General features: G+C 42.3%; 1 protein-coding gene across 1 annotated transcript in view; it reads left to right on the top strand.

Annotated features, from left to right (window-relative positions):
* Positions 1 to 14,650, top strand: part of maml3 (mastermind-like transcriptional coactivator 3) — a 98,292-nt gene that overhangs the window by 39,073 nt on the left and 44,569 nt on the right. Inside the window, exons 2-3 of the mRNA XM_061091086.1 lie at positions 6,333 to 7,070; positions 8,285 to 9,229. Coding sequence (XP_060947069.1) covers positions 6,333 to 7,070; positions 8,285 to 9,229 — 1,683 coding nt within the window. The remainder of the gene's footprint in view (positions 1 to 6,332; positions 7,071 to 8,284; positions 9,230 to 14,650) is intronic.

Genomic DNA, 14,650 nt, shown 5'->3' with positions numbered 1-14,650 from the left:
AGACTCTCCTGCCTGTTTTGCCTTTTGATTTACCCTCATACGATCCTCTTCTTGTCACTGAAGTGAGTAGTAATGAAATAACACAGCTCGATATTTTAAAATGGATGACAGACTCTGTCTCGCTGCAAGCCCAGACAAAACACTTTTTTCCCCCCAACCTCTGGTCACACTTAGAGGATTTATCAAGGAACAGTGAGATATCATCATTGGCAACTGCTCGTGGTTTCTTTAAAAGCAGCCAGACAGTCGTTCACTCAGGTCATCTTGTCACTCTTGTCACTTTTCGATAGAGGAAATGAGTTTCGAGGTAAACGGTAAGGCATGCATGTCGCAAATTGCTCAAATAATAGCTTATGTTCTAAACAAGTTAACAGTTGTTTCAATGTAAAATGCAGAATTTAACTGCACAACAGCTGTTAGCAACAGTTTCAGCAACGTTTAGAATTGATTATCCATGTTGTGTTTAACACGACAAATAAGCGAAGGCTAGGTTTTGCCCAAAAAGACCCAATCAGCAAGCGGTTTTGAGTCATTCTTTCTAACATCTCTTTCTGCCCAAGACTAAAACGCTACGCTGCAGTTTTACAAACTTCTCCGTTTAAAGGCTCTACAACTCCAGAATAGCGTGGACAACAGGTGTATCAAATTTAGTGGTATGGATGAAGCAAAGGTTTCAAAACTGCTGTTGTCATGGAAGAAATCTTAATGGTTCAGTATTTAAGATTTAGGGGAAAGGAATCTATTTGCAGAAATTCAATATAAAATAATCCTATATGTTTTCACTAGTGTGTTTCATCTAAATTGTGTGAATTGTTGTTTACCCTAGAAAGGGGCCTCAATATTTAAATACTTTTTATTTACCTTGGTAGCGGGTCCTCTCTACGGAGGCCGCCATGTTTTTTTTTACAGTAGCCCAAACTGGACAAACTAAACACCTTTTTGAGGTTTTATGACAACTGAAGGTTACCACAGGTTCTCTTTCATGTTTGGAAGGGAAGGGTTGGGTGAGGTGATGGGTATTCAGCTGCAACATAAAACGTCACCACTAGATGTCACTAAATTCTACACACTGAACCTTTAAAGCTGAACAGCAGCTGATGATTCCTAAAAGGTGGAGACACACCTGAGCTTTTTACTGTAAACCTTCTCACCAATACTCTCATACATACACACAAACACATTTACTTATTAAAAACTTGTTTGATTTAATTGAATCATTTCCCAGTCTAGTGGGCCCAACTAGAAACACACACACATACGGTCCATAAATAGTTCACAGTGGACTGCACCAGAGAAATCTAATACAATTTCATAAATATTTTGTGCTTGTGAGTGTGTAACACTGCAACAGTTTTTTAAAATATTTTTTTATAAAATTTGATGCAGATCCTTTGGTTGGTTGTAAATGTATTATTATCTCCTACCACACAAATATAATCAGAGAAACATAATTCACATTTCTAACTTCTACGCATTACTCTAACCAGATCTTCGAACAAGCAAATGTTCTGTAAATGTAACCCCCCAAGATAATTTGATGTAGTTTAATTGATTCCTTTGTATTTTCACTTAATTTTTATTAAAGATGTTTTCTTTAATCAAAAAACATCTGTTGCTATTCACAGTACCCTCAGACATTAGCAAGTAGAAACGCAAAACAAGGAGGCTCACTGACGACATGAGCGTTCTAACATAGCTAAAAAAAGATTTAAGGTTAATTGAATTGTATGGGGTTTTCTCACTTTTTCCCGAGATTTTCTAAACTCATTTTCAGTCATCATGAATTTATTTCTTCTTTAGCAGCGAAACCCTTTAGAGGAGCCCTACGGAAATCCTGATGTTGAAACACCCAAAAATATCTAAAAGCTTGTATGTTTATTTGTTTTTGACCAACCAGCCAGCAGAGAGAGTCTGAAGAATATCCTATTAGAATGTGGGCCTGCTAAGTTTGTGTGTCTGGCAAACTCCGTCTGGTAAAGTGAGTTTTCTTGGACAATGGTAATCACCTGTAGTTTGTATGGGCCTTTTTTTTAAGGTTTATAAGTGATTATAATTGGGTTTAAATTAGGGTGAGTGTCATGAATATGAATATAGTAAGACATGTATGTCTCTGTGTGTGTGTGTGTGTGTGTGTGTGTCTTGCATGGCTATACCCTGCTTGTTTTTTGACGGACTCTCCCCTGCGGTCAGAACAGCGAGGAGAGAGGCAAGAGTGAAAGAGAGAAAAGGAGGGATAGAAGTAAGGAAGGAGGGCGCAAGGAATGGTCATATGGCATAAATGAAATACTTCATATATATCTATATATATATATATATATATCTTCACAAAGCATGAAACTGTTATGAGGCTGTTGATTAGATTTACTCCACTTTCAGTGATAAATATCAGTAATAATATAAGAATATGCTTCTTATGAAACGTGTGTCATCTTAGGTGTCCAATGTTACCTGTTACCTTCATATTGGGAGACCTGTCTGTCAGATTCCTTCACATTTAGTTTGTAATGCGGAGAAAAAAAATCCCCATATTTTTTCGATGCAGACGTCTTCTTTTAATGTGGGTACTTTGATTTGAATTCGACATGATGCTCAACCTTTAAAGCAATGAAGGTCCGAGGAAGGAAAGGAAGAAGGGTGGTTGAGAGTGAGTAAGTGAGCGAGAGGAGAGGAGGAGGAGCAGGAAGAAGGATGCAGCGCACAAAGCACCAGAGCAGCAGGTTGCTATAACAACAGCACCTTAGTGGTTCCATCTCTGTCTCTCTTCTCTCCCTCCCTCTCCCACTCTGATCACCCTCTCATCGTTTGCTTCCCGCTGTCATCTTGCGCGCTATGGCTTTCCATCAAGCCACCTTTCTCCTCCTCCCCCCTCCACCTCTTCTCTCCTTCACAGTCTCTCCTCCTCTTCATCATCATGTTCTGGTAGCTCCTCCATTCAAAGGAGAAAAGACCATCTGCCTGACAAATAAATCCCTTCTTCCTCCCCACATGTGTGCGTGTGCCTCTTACCTTTGTCTCTCTGTATCTTTGTCATTTCCCCTCTGTGTGTGTCTGCTGTGGGAGCCGACAGAGGAGCAGTCAGCAGGTGTTTATGTCAAAGAGTACACAGAGAGAGACACGGGAGGGGAAACAAGCGGCGCTCTCTTCCTTTTTCTCTCCCCCCTGTCTTTGCTCTTTTACATCCTGTCGTCCTTTTGACGCCGATGCTCTTTTTTTTCTCCCTCTGCTCTCGAGCACTCCAGCTTGATTAAACTACTTCAAAATTCTTTGTCTCTACGACTCTCTATCTTCTTGGATTTGTTCCCTCACACGTGCAAGCGCTCGTTCCACTCAATTCACTTCACTTTAAGCATGTTTTATCGCTGTGATTGTCAAACGTATGAAAATATTGTCAGGTTCTGTTGTCAGTGCATGACAGGTATATTACTGTAATTTAGAGGTGTAATTAGGTTGGTAATTGTGCTAAAGGAAACAAATGATTAATTAACTACAGTTAACATAAAGCATTTTGTTAGCAGCTCGCAATATTGTCATTCACTCTGTCACGTTCCCTCAGGCTATGGCGTGCTGACTCATACAGCACTGAGCAGACTGAAGCACAGTCCATCTTTTTTTCTCCCGTCTGAATACATTATTTCTATTTCATTGTTTCGGTCTCGATATACAGCATTTCATCAAGAAGGTTAAAATGATAATGTTTTCTTTTATAGGTGTGTGTGTGTGTGTGTATGTGCAACCTCTGTGTGCATGTTAGCACACATGCGTCTGTGTGGGAGGGTGCTATAGTTCACACCACCTGGATAATTATGGGAGTTTTTATAGGTGGGCTTTGAAAGACGAGTCTGTTATTATCAACATGAGTCACTGGCATTTAGGGAAAGCCTGCAAAACACACACACACACACACACACACACACACACACACACACACACACACACACACACACACACACACACACAAGCCCACAAGCCTGCATACAGGAGACTTGAATTATTTAAACACATTGATTGCAGGACCACACACACACAAATGCTCAGACACGCAAAGTTGAAAAAGCTATTTCTGACAGTGGAGATTTGTGTTTTCCTGTGTTTTTCTCTGTTGTTCCTGTAATGGTTTCACCAGCGAGCGTCAAAGACACACACACACACACACACACACACACACACACACACACACACACACACACACACACACATGTCTGTACTTCTACTTCTACTGGCCAAAATATCCTCACTCTGTAGGGTCTATGCTTAAAATCGTCCTCATAAAGGTACAGGAAAGGTACAGGAACACGCACACGAACCCACACAAAATCGTTGTAGTTTTTGGTTGTCAATACCAATAATATTTAGTATTGATAATTAGGCTGGGTGTCAGTCATAGTGAAGCACACAGGGGAAAGCCAACTTGATAGCCCCCACCATCAATGCACAACTCACAAACCACTAAACCAAGAAAGTCAAAAATATGATGATTTGTGTGCTTGTGATGTGGTGTGTGTCTATTTTTGTGATGTGGTGTGTGTGTGTGTGTATGTGTGTACGTCTGCCAGCTTGAGTGGGTCCACCTCAGGGTCAGAATACAATCTGAATATATTTTGTCTGTTGTTCCATCTGAATAACAAAGAGCTAAGCATGCGTTTGCACACACACACACACACACACACACACACACACACACACACACACACACACACACACACACGAACACAAACACACACATGTATCAGTGGTGCTGCCTTTGTGTCTGTGTTTGACTCTTTCACATGTGAACGCTGGGAGTGTAAATGTAACGATATATTTAAATATTCTGCAGTCTTTTAACACACAAGGCTGTTTGAAATGTAGATCTGTACTGTATATACTGTATGTATGAAAACTAACTAAGTGAGTTTAGATGCATTTGGATTTGTGTGTTTGTGTACAGTAAATTGAATGAGAGGATGAGAAAAGGACATTTCAGAGTAAGAAGGGTTAAGTAATATAGCACCATTACAAATTATTTTGTCAGTATGCTATCCCTACAATGAATTTAATTTGAGCCTTTCAGAAAGGTGTGAATCATAAATGTGGGCTCAGATTTGGGTGGATGGAAGAAATGTGTGCCCTGGGAACCTTTCATAAATGAGGTCCCTGCTTCCCATCCGTCACTTTAATAGCATCCACTATTTCTTTGCCAACTTCATTAGGGTTTGAAATTAGCGAGAGTTAGGAGTGAAATTGAGATTGAGAGCTTACTAAATTGCACAGAAACTTCCGTTTTTATGCACTTTACTTTTTTCATCATACTCTATTTGTTGTAATTTCCCATTGCTTATTCCAGTCTATATATCTTCTTATATTCTACAATTCTGATTGTATCCATTCACATTGCAGATTCAAGCCAGATGTTGCTGTATTTTTTTGATTAGTGAAAGGTGCTTTAGAAACTTCATACTTCCATCCATCATCAATCAAACAGATTTGGTGGCTAACTGTCAAGCTAGGCCCAGCTGAAATGTATATATCAGAGACACATTCCCCTATCAGCATCACCATGTGAGATTGCTGTTTTCAAATGTATCCACTAAAAAGTTATGTTGGTATGGACAATACTTGTTTGTTGTAGATAAAAGGTTAACCTAGTAAGAACTTTAGATTTCTCATGTGGACATGGACTTGGTTCTTCCTCACTTCTGTTTCTTTTCTTAACTGTGCCTTGCACCTCTCCTGCTAGTTCTCAGTTTCTTTTTGCTGTCCCTCCATGCCTCCACTCCTCTCCCACCCAGGTCTATGATAGTGATTACCTTAACTGCCAGCCACCGTCCATTAGCACCCTGTTGTTATCTTGTCTGTGCCATGGCAGAGGCACTTACGTCTAGGCTAAGAACGGGTGTGGATTTAACTGGGGCAGCTTAGTCGCCTATTGGCCAATTCTAATGGATGGCAAGAATACTGTAGCTGTTCTTTTTGATCTTTCCTACCTTTCCCTGAAAACCCGGAGTCCAACTTGCTAGGCTGCAAGTTTTCTCGTTGCTTTGCCTTGTCCTACACTTCATGAGTATCTGCACACATGCATATGTGTACCGTGTGTAAAGGATGTGCTCCATATGAGAATTCAGCCAGATTGAGTCCTTGCTGAAAGAACAATTGATTTGTCTTAGTGATATTATGATTTTCAGCACACTCCTCTTGTCTTCCAATGACAGTCGTGTAGAGAGGAAGCAGCCTGTTGCCTTATTGATTTGGTATCTCATGTTCTTTCCATCCCTAGCACCTGAAGACCAAAAAAATATGTTCATACTGTGAACCCTTTTGGTCCTAATCTCTTTTCTTTTCCTTCTTTGTTTCAGCTCCAGGAAACTGTAAAGAGGAAACTTGATAGTGCACGATCGCCCCTTAATGGAGACCAGAACGGCATCTGTGATGGAGGCAGCTACTCACCGACCACCAAACGGGTACGGAAGGAGGGCTCTGGTGGTTTGGACTCACTAACGGGTCTCCCAAACAACAGCAACAGTGTACCACCCATCTCGCCTTTGCATCACCAAATGGACATTAAGCCATTACTTGGTGGGCCCAACACTTCCACTGGAAACAACACTACAAGCAGCAATGGCAACCATGTTGGCAGAGCATCGGATGAGCTGGGGAAGAACGGGGGCAGCCATCTGCCAGACATGAAGCTGAACGGCTCACTTGACCTGGAGGACAGCTTCGGCCTCCTCAAAGATCTGAAACAGGAGCCGTTGGATGATGCCAGCGGGATGGAGTCCTCGGATCCCCAGTCTCTGTCCAATCAGAACAAACTGTTCTCTGACATCAACCTTAATGACCAGGAGTGGCAGGAGCTGATCGATGAGCTGGCCAACACCGTGCCAGAGGATGACATGCATGACCTCTTCAATGAGGACTTTGAGGATAAGAAGGAGCCGGAGTTTGGCAGGCCGGCAAACAATCAGACACCAGGCCCGCAGGAAGCAGCAGGGAATACGACGGCACCTGGAGGGGGGACGGCGCCGGCCGCAGCCCTGCCTCCTCCTCCTCAGCCCCCACAGGGAGGTCCACAGGTTCCCATAGGTTCGCCACAGGTCAGTGTTTAAATTATGTCTTATGACTTGCCCCGAGTTCAATCACATAGTAGTTGAACTTGTAACTCACTTGTGAGTACCAGTTAAGGGGATTGTTAACTTTTGCTTGTAACAGACACAATAAAGCTCACTCTCACAGTGTCGAAATAACAACAGTACATAAACCATATTGAAACTGCATTTAGTTCAAATTACATTTAAATTTTGATGCAAAGATAACATCCAGTTGAAAGATTTATTCGATTACTTTCCTGATTGTTCTTACTTTTTCATCCACTTTTCTCATGAAAGTAGAAACCCGTTACAATACAAAGTGATACTTTTACACAGATGCGTCCTTCAGTTTATGGTTTTTGAACGCTAATACATGAATAAAGCTGTAAATTATAGTAGATGTGCAGAACAACATGAAATAAAGTTTAATTGGTTAGCTATGAGGTGTTTTGGTCTGAGACAATATGGCTTCCAGCAAGACTGAAAACAATCTCTTGTTATAATGAGATTTTATGAATATTGAAAGGTCTTTAGTAATTGGTGTCATGGACATTTTTGTTATGAATAAAAAGTTGAATTGATATTTTTATTCTTTAATCAAAACGTCACTTAGCAACTTTGAACAGTCAAGTCTGATTACATAACAGGAATAATATCTAGATAATTGTTTTTTATATATAAATTGTCTAGTTTAGGGGACGGATATGGCTCTGCAGTGAGAGGTAGAAGAATGAGATTGAGTAAGACGTAATTCTTGGGAAATACCCTCTTTGCTTTTGAAGTGGGAGATGATCAGCTACCATGACTGGGCTGTATCTATGTAGCTGAAGCCTGCAGGCGATTAGCTTACTTTAGCATAAAGACCAGGGGCAAGCAGCTAGCCTGACTCGCCGCAAAGGTTAATAATGACACCTACCATCATGTTCAAGTGATCTTATGTGTTACTTGCAATCTATTTTAACTCATGTATACAAATAGAAATGTAAAACAGCAAGTGGTGAGTGTAGGGGGAGTCATAGGCTGTGACTATTTCTTGACAAACTGCAGTGTCACCATCTTCTGAATGATTTTGTGTAGTGTCTTTGGCTGAGCTCAGGCTGTACTACTGTACAGAGAAGATGGTACCAAACTGTTAACAGTGTGTTAATTATAAAGATTAAGAGGTGTTGATTGTACATAAGTCTCATCATATTTTTTTGTGTTTGGATGCCTCTCCTCAGGTCCGACCATCGTCGTCTGGCCCTCAGTTTGCCACCACTGCCAATGGAACACCTCCGCAGCAACCTTTGCAGCAGTCTCCGGCCGTTGCCATGGCATCGGGTTCACCATTGCACAACTGCGTGGCTCGTTCCCCTCAAACCCCTGCCCAGGTTCAGACACAAGCAGTCTCCAGGCCTGCGAATGGTTACATCATGAACCCAGGCCCGGGGGTCAGTCAGGCAGGAACAGGACCCGGAGCAGCTGGGGTCGCCCCCGGAGGTCAGCCTGTAGGGCCAGTGACTCCAGAACTTTCTCCAGCAGAGCAGTTAAAAGCAATGGCTCAGCAACGTGCTAAACTGCTGCAGCAGAAGCAGCAGCAGCAGCAACAACAAGCAGCTAACTGGTCCCCTGCAGGCGCTCCAACCAGTCCCTACAACTCTGGTCCCTTTAACCAGGACAAACCCAACAGCCCCATGATGTACCCACCACAAGCCTTTAACACACCACAGGGCCCTCTAGTGGCAGGGATGGCCCCCAACAATGGGCCCAAAGCCCCAATGAGCAACTACCTCCCTCACAACCACATAAGCATGATGGGACAGCAACAGCCAAACAGTATCAACCAAAACACCCTGTCCAAGCAACAGCAGCAACAGCAGCAGCAGCAAACCGCAGCCATGTTGTCCTATAGCAACACCAAACCACTGAGTCACTTCAGCGGCAGCGGTGTGGATCACTTAGGTCAGAGAATGACTCAACCAATGGCAGGGAACAATCAGGTCAAGAACCCAATGATGCCTCCCTACATGGGTGGTGGGGGCCAGGGGGCGGGGCCAGGGCAGACCCAGGGCCCAATCCCGGGACAGACAGCCCACCTTAGTGAAGAGCAGAAGAGGATGTTGCTGATGAAGCAGAAAGTGTTGAACCAGAACATGCCCTACAGCGCCATGCAGCCTCATGGACAGGTAAGGGAACAGTTTCAATCCTTCGTGTTGGCTGTGCAATGTTGTTTTGGTGCAGATGAAATGTGGTGAATACTGTTGCCTCTGCTTTGGCCCTGATAAACAGTTTCATTCGTCTTGAGCTCTGATTCCAGGGTCTTTCTTCAGATTCCTGGTGGTGTTATAGAATACTCAACCTTTAACCTTAGGAGGGGTATAAAACACCATGCAGCCTTTTCCTGTCAGTCCTTGAGTAGCTGTATGAAACAGGCTGTCCACTGCAGGTTATCTATAAAATGTACTGATAACTTGAGCTGATACACCAAATGGCCGAAGGCAATGGTTCAGACTTAATAGCAGGAGCGAAGCATATTCAAACACATGTCCGGGAGAAAATACAACCAAAAACATGGGTTGTGGTTTTATAAAATCTTCCAGAGGTGCAGCCAGGGAAGGTAAAATGGCGGTTGTTGCCCCAGCAACAAACCAGGGCTTGGAATAGGCATAGGAAAATGGCCTGTCGAGAGTGTATTGATGCCTCTGCAACACTAGCAGCGCTGATAGCCCCCACCCACCCCACCCCACTCCTCCACCTCCCCCAGACACACAAGCGCATGCACTCACACACCACACCAAACACCAAAGCTAAACGGCTCCTTTGCTCATATCCCCAATCTGTCACAGCTGACTGATGGCTGAGATTGGACCACTAAGCCAAGCTAGCTGCTGTCATTACAGAGAGCCCACCCCGGGCAGTTTGTGTCCTGAGCCCAGCGACCAGCACAGCCCACTCTGCATGCTCCGGTCGCTCTGCCAGGTGTCAGGTGTCCTCAGTAATCCACTCGGCAGTGGATATTAAGGAGGTGTGGGTGGACTGTACCTTAACAAGTGAAATTCTCCCTCGTGTGCTTCTTCTCATGGAGCTGCTCATTATCTCAGGGCATGGTATTATCGTCAATAGGAAGTGTGTGTGTGCGTGTGTGTTGATGATGCACTTGTCGATGTTGTCTCCCTCCCTCTTTATCTTTCTGTCTCTCTCATTCTGCCTCCCTTGTGTTTATGATATGACAACAGTCAGTCACCTCCTCCTCCTTCTCCCCTCTGGTGATCTCTGCGTCTCCTGTCCTGCTCCTCCTCCTTCCTCCCCCTCTCCTCCCTCTCTCTCTTTCTCTCTCTCTTCCTTCCTCCCTCTGCCAGAGACACTCAGCACCAATAAAGGAGCAGATTTATTAATATGGGGCCTTTGTGGCTCCTGCCTGGAGGGCTGTGTGTTTGTGTGCATGAGTGAGTGCGAGTCCGTGCACATGTATGTTCGTGTGTGTGTCATAGATTTAAGGGGCGGTGGGTGGAAGGGGGTGTGTGTGTTTGTGGGAGGGGGGTGGATTTATTTGAGTGAGCGGGGGAGAATTGGAGACTGGGAGGAGAGAGGGGAGAGGGATGTGAAGGGAAGAAAAAGAACGACTTAAAGAAGAAAGGCAAATGCATAAAAAGAGAGATTTATTGTGGAGTTTGGATGGAACATATTAAAAAGAAAGTCCCCTGACTTTCATTTAAAGAGAAAAATAAGAGAGCGATGCAGAATTGGAGTGTCTGAAATATAAGATACTCCCTATTGTACTTACATTTAGCACAATTATAATTAGTGTAATTAATAATTAGATTTATTTTCAGTGTATGGTGACTAAGGTCACTAAAATACTTGCAACTGTCAAGCATTAAAAAATACAACATAATGAGTTTACAGGTCTGTGAAAACAGTCGCTCGTTGTCTCCTGTATCTCTAGAAAGAGCTTCCACATGTCGAGGGGGAGGCCTTAGTGATGTCGTCTTGGTTATAATGGCTTAGAGAAACTTTTTTTTATCAGAACGATTGTTGAATAAAACATTTAGGAAAATCCTCACATGGAATTATGTGTAGTATGCAGTTTTTGTGAGGTATGTTATACTAAGGATTTTGTAAGGGCGTTTTGTTTTCACACAAACCTTTGCTTTTTTTGCATTGTTTATATTTGCTCTGGTTAGTTTTGTGTCACATTATATTTTAGGGAGCAGACTGAAGACCCCTGTATGACAAACGTATGTCCTTACGTCATCACCAACATTGACTGTATACTTGACATCAATTGGTTTGTAGACCCCTTGCATTTTGTTGCCAATTCAGCTAATGTCTTCTCTAACTCTTTTATTTTTTGTCAGCTGTAAGACACGTCATGGAAATTAGCTTTTTAATTTCCATTTCCATTTGTGCTTTAACCCATTAAGACCTAAGCTGGCATATAAAAACGCATCAAAGTGTTATTTGAAAATGACCCCATTAAGACTGAGGGTTTCCTGAAAAGCTGACAACATTTTCTAAATTTACAAAAACTTCTCAGCCTCTGAAGCAGGTAGAGACCTTCTTTATCCTCCTCAAGCAAGCCCCTTACTGACTGAGCCTTGGTCAGAGGGTCACCATCTTGGGGTGAATATTCCTTATTCTTATTATCATCGTTTCTGACACACTTTATATCTGCTATTATAATGCTCCCCTCATTTAGATTCTCAGCCGTTGTATTAAATGCTGCTACCGCAAATAAACAGACTACCTATTCCGGAATACATTTTACCATTACTGCAAGTATTTCAGCAAATTGAGATGTATTTCAGCAAACACATGTCTTGAACATGATGACATCGTGGATGAGTCTCACCCAGCTCTAAAAGGACTGGCATGCATGTGTCGCATCTGGTCTTAAAGGTAGATGCACACATATATTGCATCTGGTCTTAATAGGTCAATTGTATACACAGTGGACAAAAAAAATACTAAACTTGTCACGGTAAGAAATCTTGAAACTAAAGAGAACATATGCCAAATGTAACAAATGAGGAGGTGCTGCAGCTAGAAGCTGAATGAGCCAATAGAAAAAGTTGTCACAGTGTCCTTTCCCATTCTACTGGATCTTTGATTGGTTGGTTCAGATGTATCGTAGACGGACATACCCCTCAGAGACAGATAGTAGGCTGTGTTTAATCATTTTTAATTATTGTATTTTGAAGGTTTCCCAACAGCAGCTACTATATTGCCTGATTAACCGGCTGCATTAGCAATACCATCATCAGATCCCATGGTTCAATAATATTTTCCCTCTGCCCTAGAAAAACCTGTTAAATGGCTGTTTACTATTTGTGCTGTGTTTACAGAACACCTCCCATCATTTCACACCATGTTTTCTAAGACTAATTAGCTGTTCACTTTACAGACACTTGGTTGGACCCTTCACGTAGACCAACATCTGTCTCATCTTTTGGTGACTGTCAGGGCTCATCTTAAAAAGTTAAGGTTTATGTGTGTTAGAATGGACGTATGTTTCATGATGGAGTAATTTGTCTTGCTATGTTGATCTACCCTGGGACAAGCTTGGTAATGATCTTTGGCTGAAGGGATATTGGCTGTTTAGATGCTGTTTTCTTTGTCTGCTTTTGCTACATATACATTTGACTTTGTGTGTGTGTGTGTGCGCGTGGGAGCGTGTGGTAGTCTCACAGGTGGTGCTTGAACATCAGTCTCTCTGCTCTTCCTCCCTTTCTCATCTCTGTGTGTGTGTGTGTGTGCGTGTGCGTGTGCGCGTGCGTGCGTGCGTGCGTGCGTGCGTGCGTGCGCGCAGGCTAATCCAGTTAGCAGCTGCTCGGGGGAACTTCAGCCTCGCTCCTCAGAAGCTCGTTAGTCAAGCTTTAATTGTTGCTCCCTTGCTTTGCATATCACCATGACGCTAATTTATGCCTGTTGTCGCGGTTACCGTCGCCACGGTGGTGGATGTCTCAGTGGAAGCAGCAAGTGGGAGCAAAGGCGTGTGCACAAGTCTGTGGAAGATGTTTATGTGATAGTTTGCATGTGACGGATGATGCAGTGGCCTCCGTGTGTGTGTGTACGCGTGTATGTGAGACAGAATGATTGTGAGATGGATGTGACTTGTTACACAAGCGTATTTGCAGCTGTGTGGAGCTAGCAGCACTGGGTCGGGTCTTTGGGATAATCTGAGTGATGATTGGATAAGAATAGATTGACAGGTGTTGGCCTCAGAGGAGGGCTGTTGGTGTCATCTCACTATTAATGGAGGAATCTCTTTCTTTCCTTCTGACCTTCCTTCGATTCTAGAATGAGTGGTTCTTGAAAAACTAAGAAATATAAAACATTCAACAGTTGGTTAAGGCAGAGTTGTCAGATCCACATAACAAACATCATCTACACAACAATGGTATATTGCAAACATGGTTGCACTAGGTCAGAGCAGTGGAAAACAGCCACATAGGCCTGCAGCCACTAAAACTACATATGATCAAGTTAAGTGTTGGAGTCCATCTTTGCAGTTTGGCTTTTCACAGAATCTCAACAGCAATTCACTTGAAGTGAAAGAATCCCAGAACAAAATAGAAACAGAGCCTTTTACTTTTACTTTATTTCTTATCCTCTGCAAAGTTTCTAATATTAGGATTATTAGCAAGCGGAACTTGTCATTAATGCACTGCTGCAACATACATAACACCATGCACCGTTTAACAAGCATTGGTATATTTTCATTTATTGACAATGATCCAACTAACATTAGAGACTGTTGTCATGTATGTGTACTCTGTAAATCATTGTCCATGCCGATGTCAAAAAACATCTTCCAGGGATTTTCTTAACCGCACATTTCTTCAGTTATGAAAAGCATCAGTGGGACGCTGCATATACGCTGTATATACACCACAATCTTATTAAAAAACTATTTTGAATCTAATCCACATAAATGGAAAATGTATTTAACATGTTAGGATAGGGCATGAGCCTTGATGGAGGTATGCACTTGTAATAATGCAAGTTCATGATGACTGTATTAAACCATGATGATGAATGATTTATTTTTCATTCTAAATAAGCTTCAGTACGTGTCGAAAATTTGCCTTGACCTTGACCCTTGACCGATCAGTTCTGAAAGTTAATTATCTGGAGACCCCTCATACACACAAATAAACACACATACACCCAAGTAACAATCTTACCAAGTTTGATGAAATCAGTCCATGCATTGTTGGCTTATTTTGTATGTATACGCACACAGGCAGTGGCGAAAAAAAGTACGCTGTATTTAGCTACATGGGCGTGCAGGGTAATAAATCCATACCATTACATTTTTTAGCAAAACACTTCCTATTTCTTAGGTCCACCTAGATTGAACTAATGCACTATAATACAACAGACCTGCAATAAATCCTCCTTCATGAAGATTTAAGTGTTTATTTGCAACTACATCTGCTTAAGAGGATGTTGATTTATTTTAATGGTTATTTTGGAGGCTAGAATTGTTGTGCTGTTGAAGTGTAGTGGTTTATAGCGAGAGGTTTTCCTAATCTTTTGTAAGCCGTAATTCATATAAATGGGATTGACATTGAAACAAATCAACAATTCTGTCAAACACATTC

The sequence above is a fragment of the Limanda limanda genome, chromosome 2 (assembly GCF_963576545.1).
Source record: "Limanda limanda chromosome 2, fLimLim1.1, whole genome shotgun sequence".
In the NCBI taxonomy this organism is placed as follows: domain Eukaryota; kingdom Metazoa; phylum Chordata; class Actinopteri; order Pleuronectiformes; family Pleuronectidae; genus Limanda; species Limanda limanda.
Note: the sequence above shows the minus strand (reverse complement) of the source record. Positions and strands in the feature narration are given on the sequence as shown.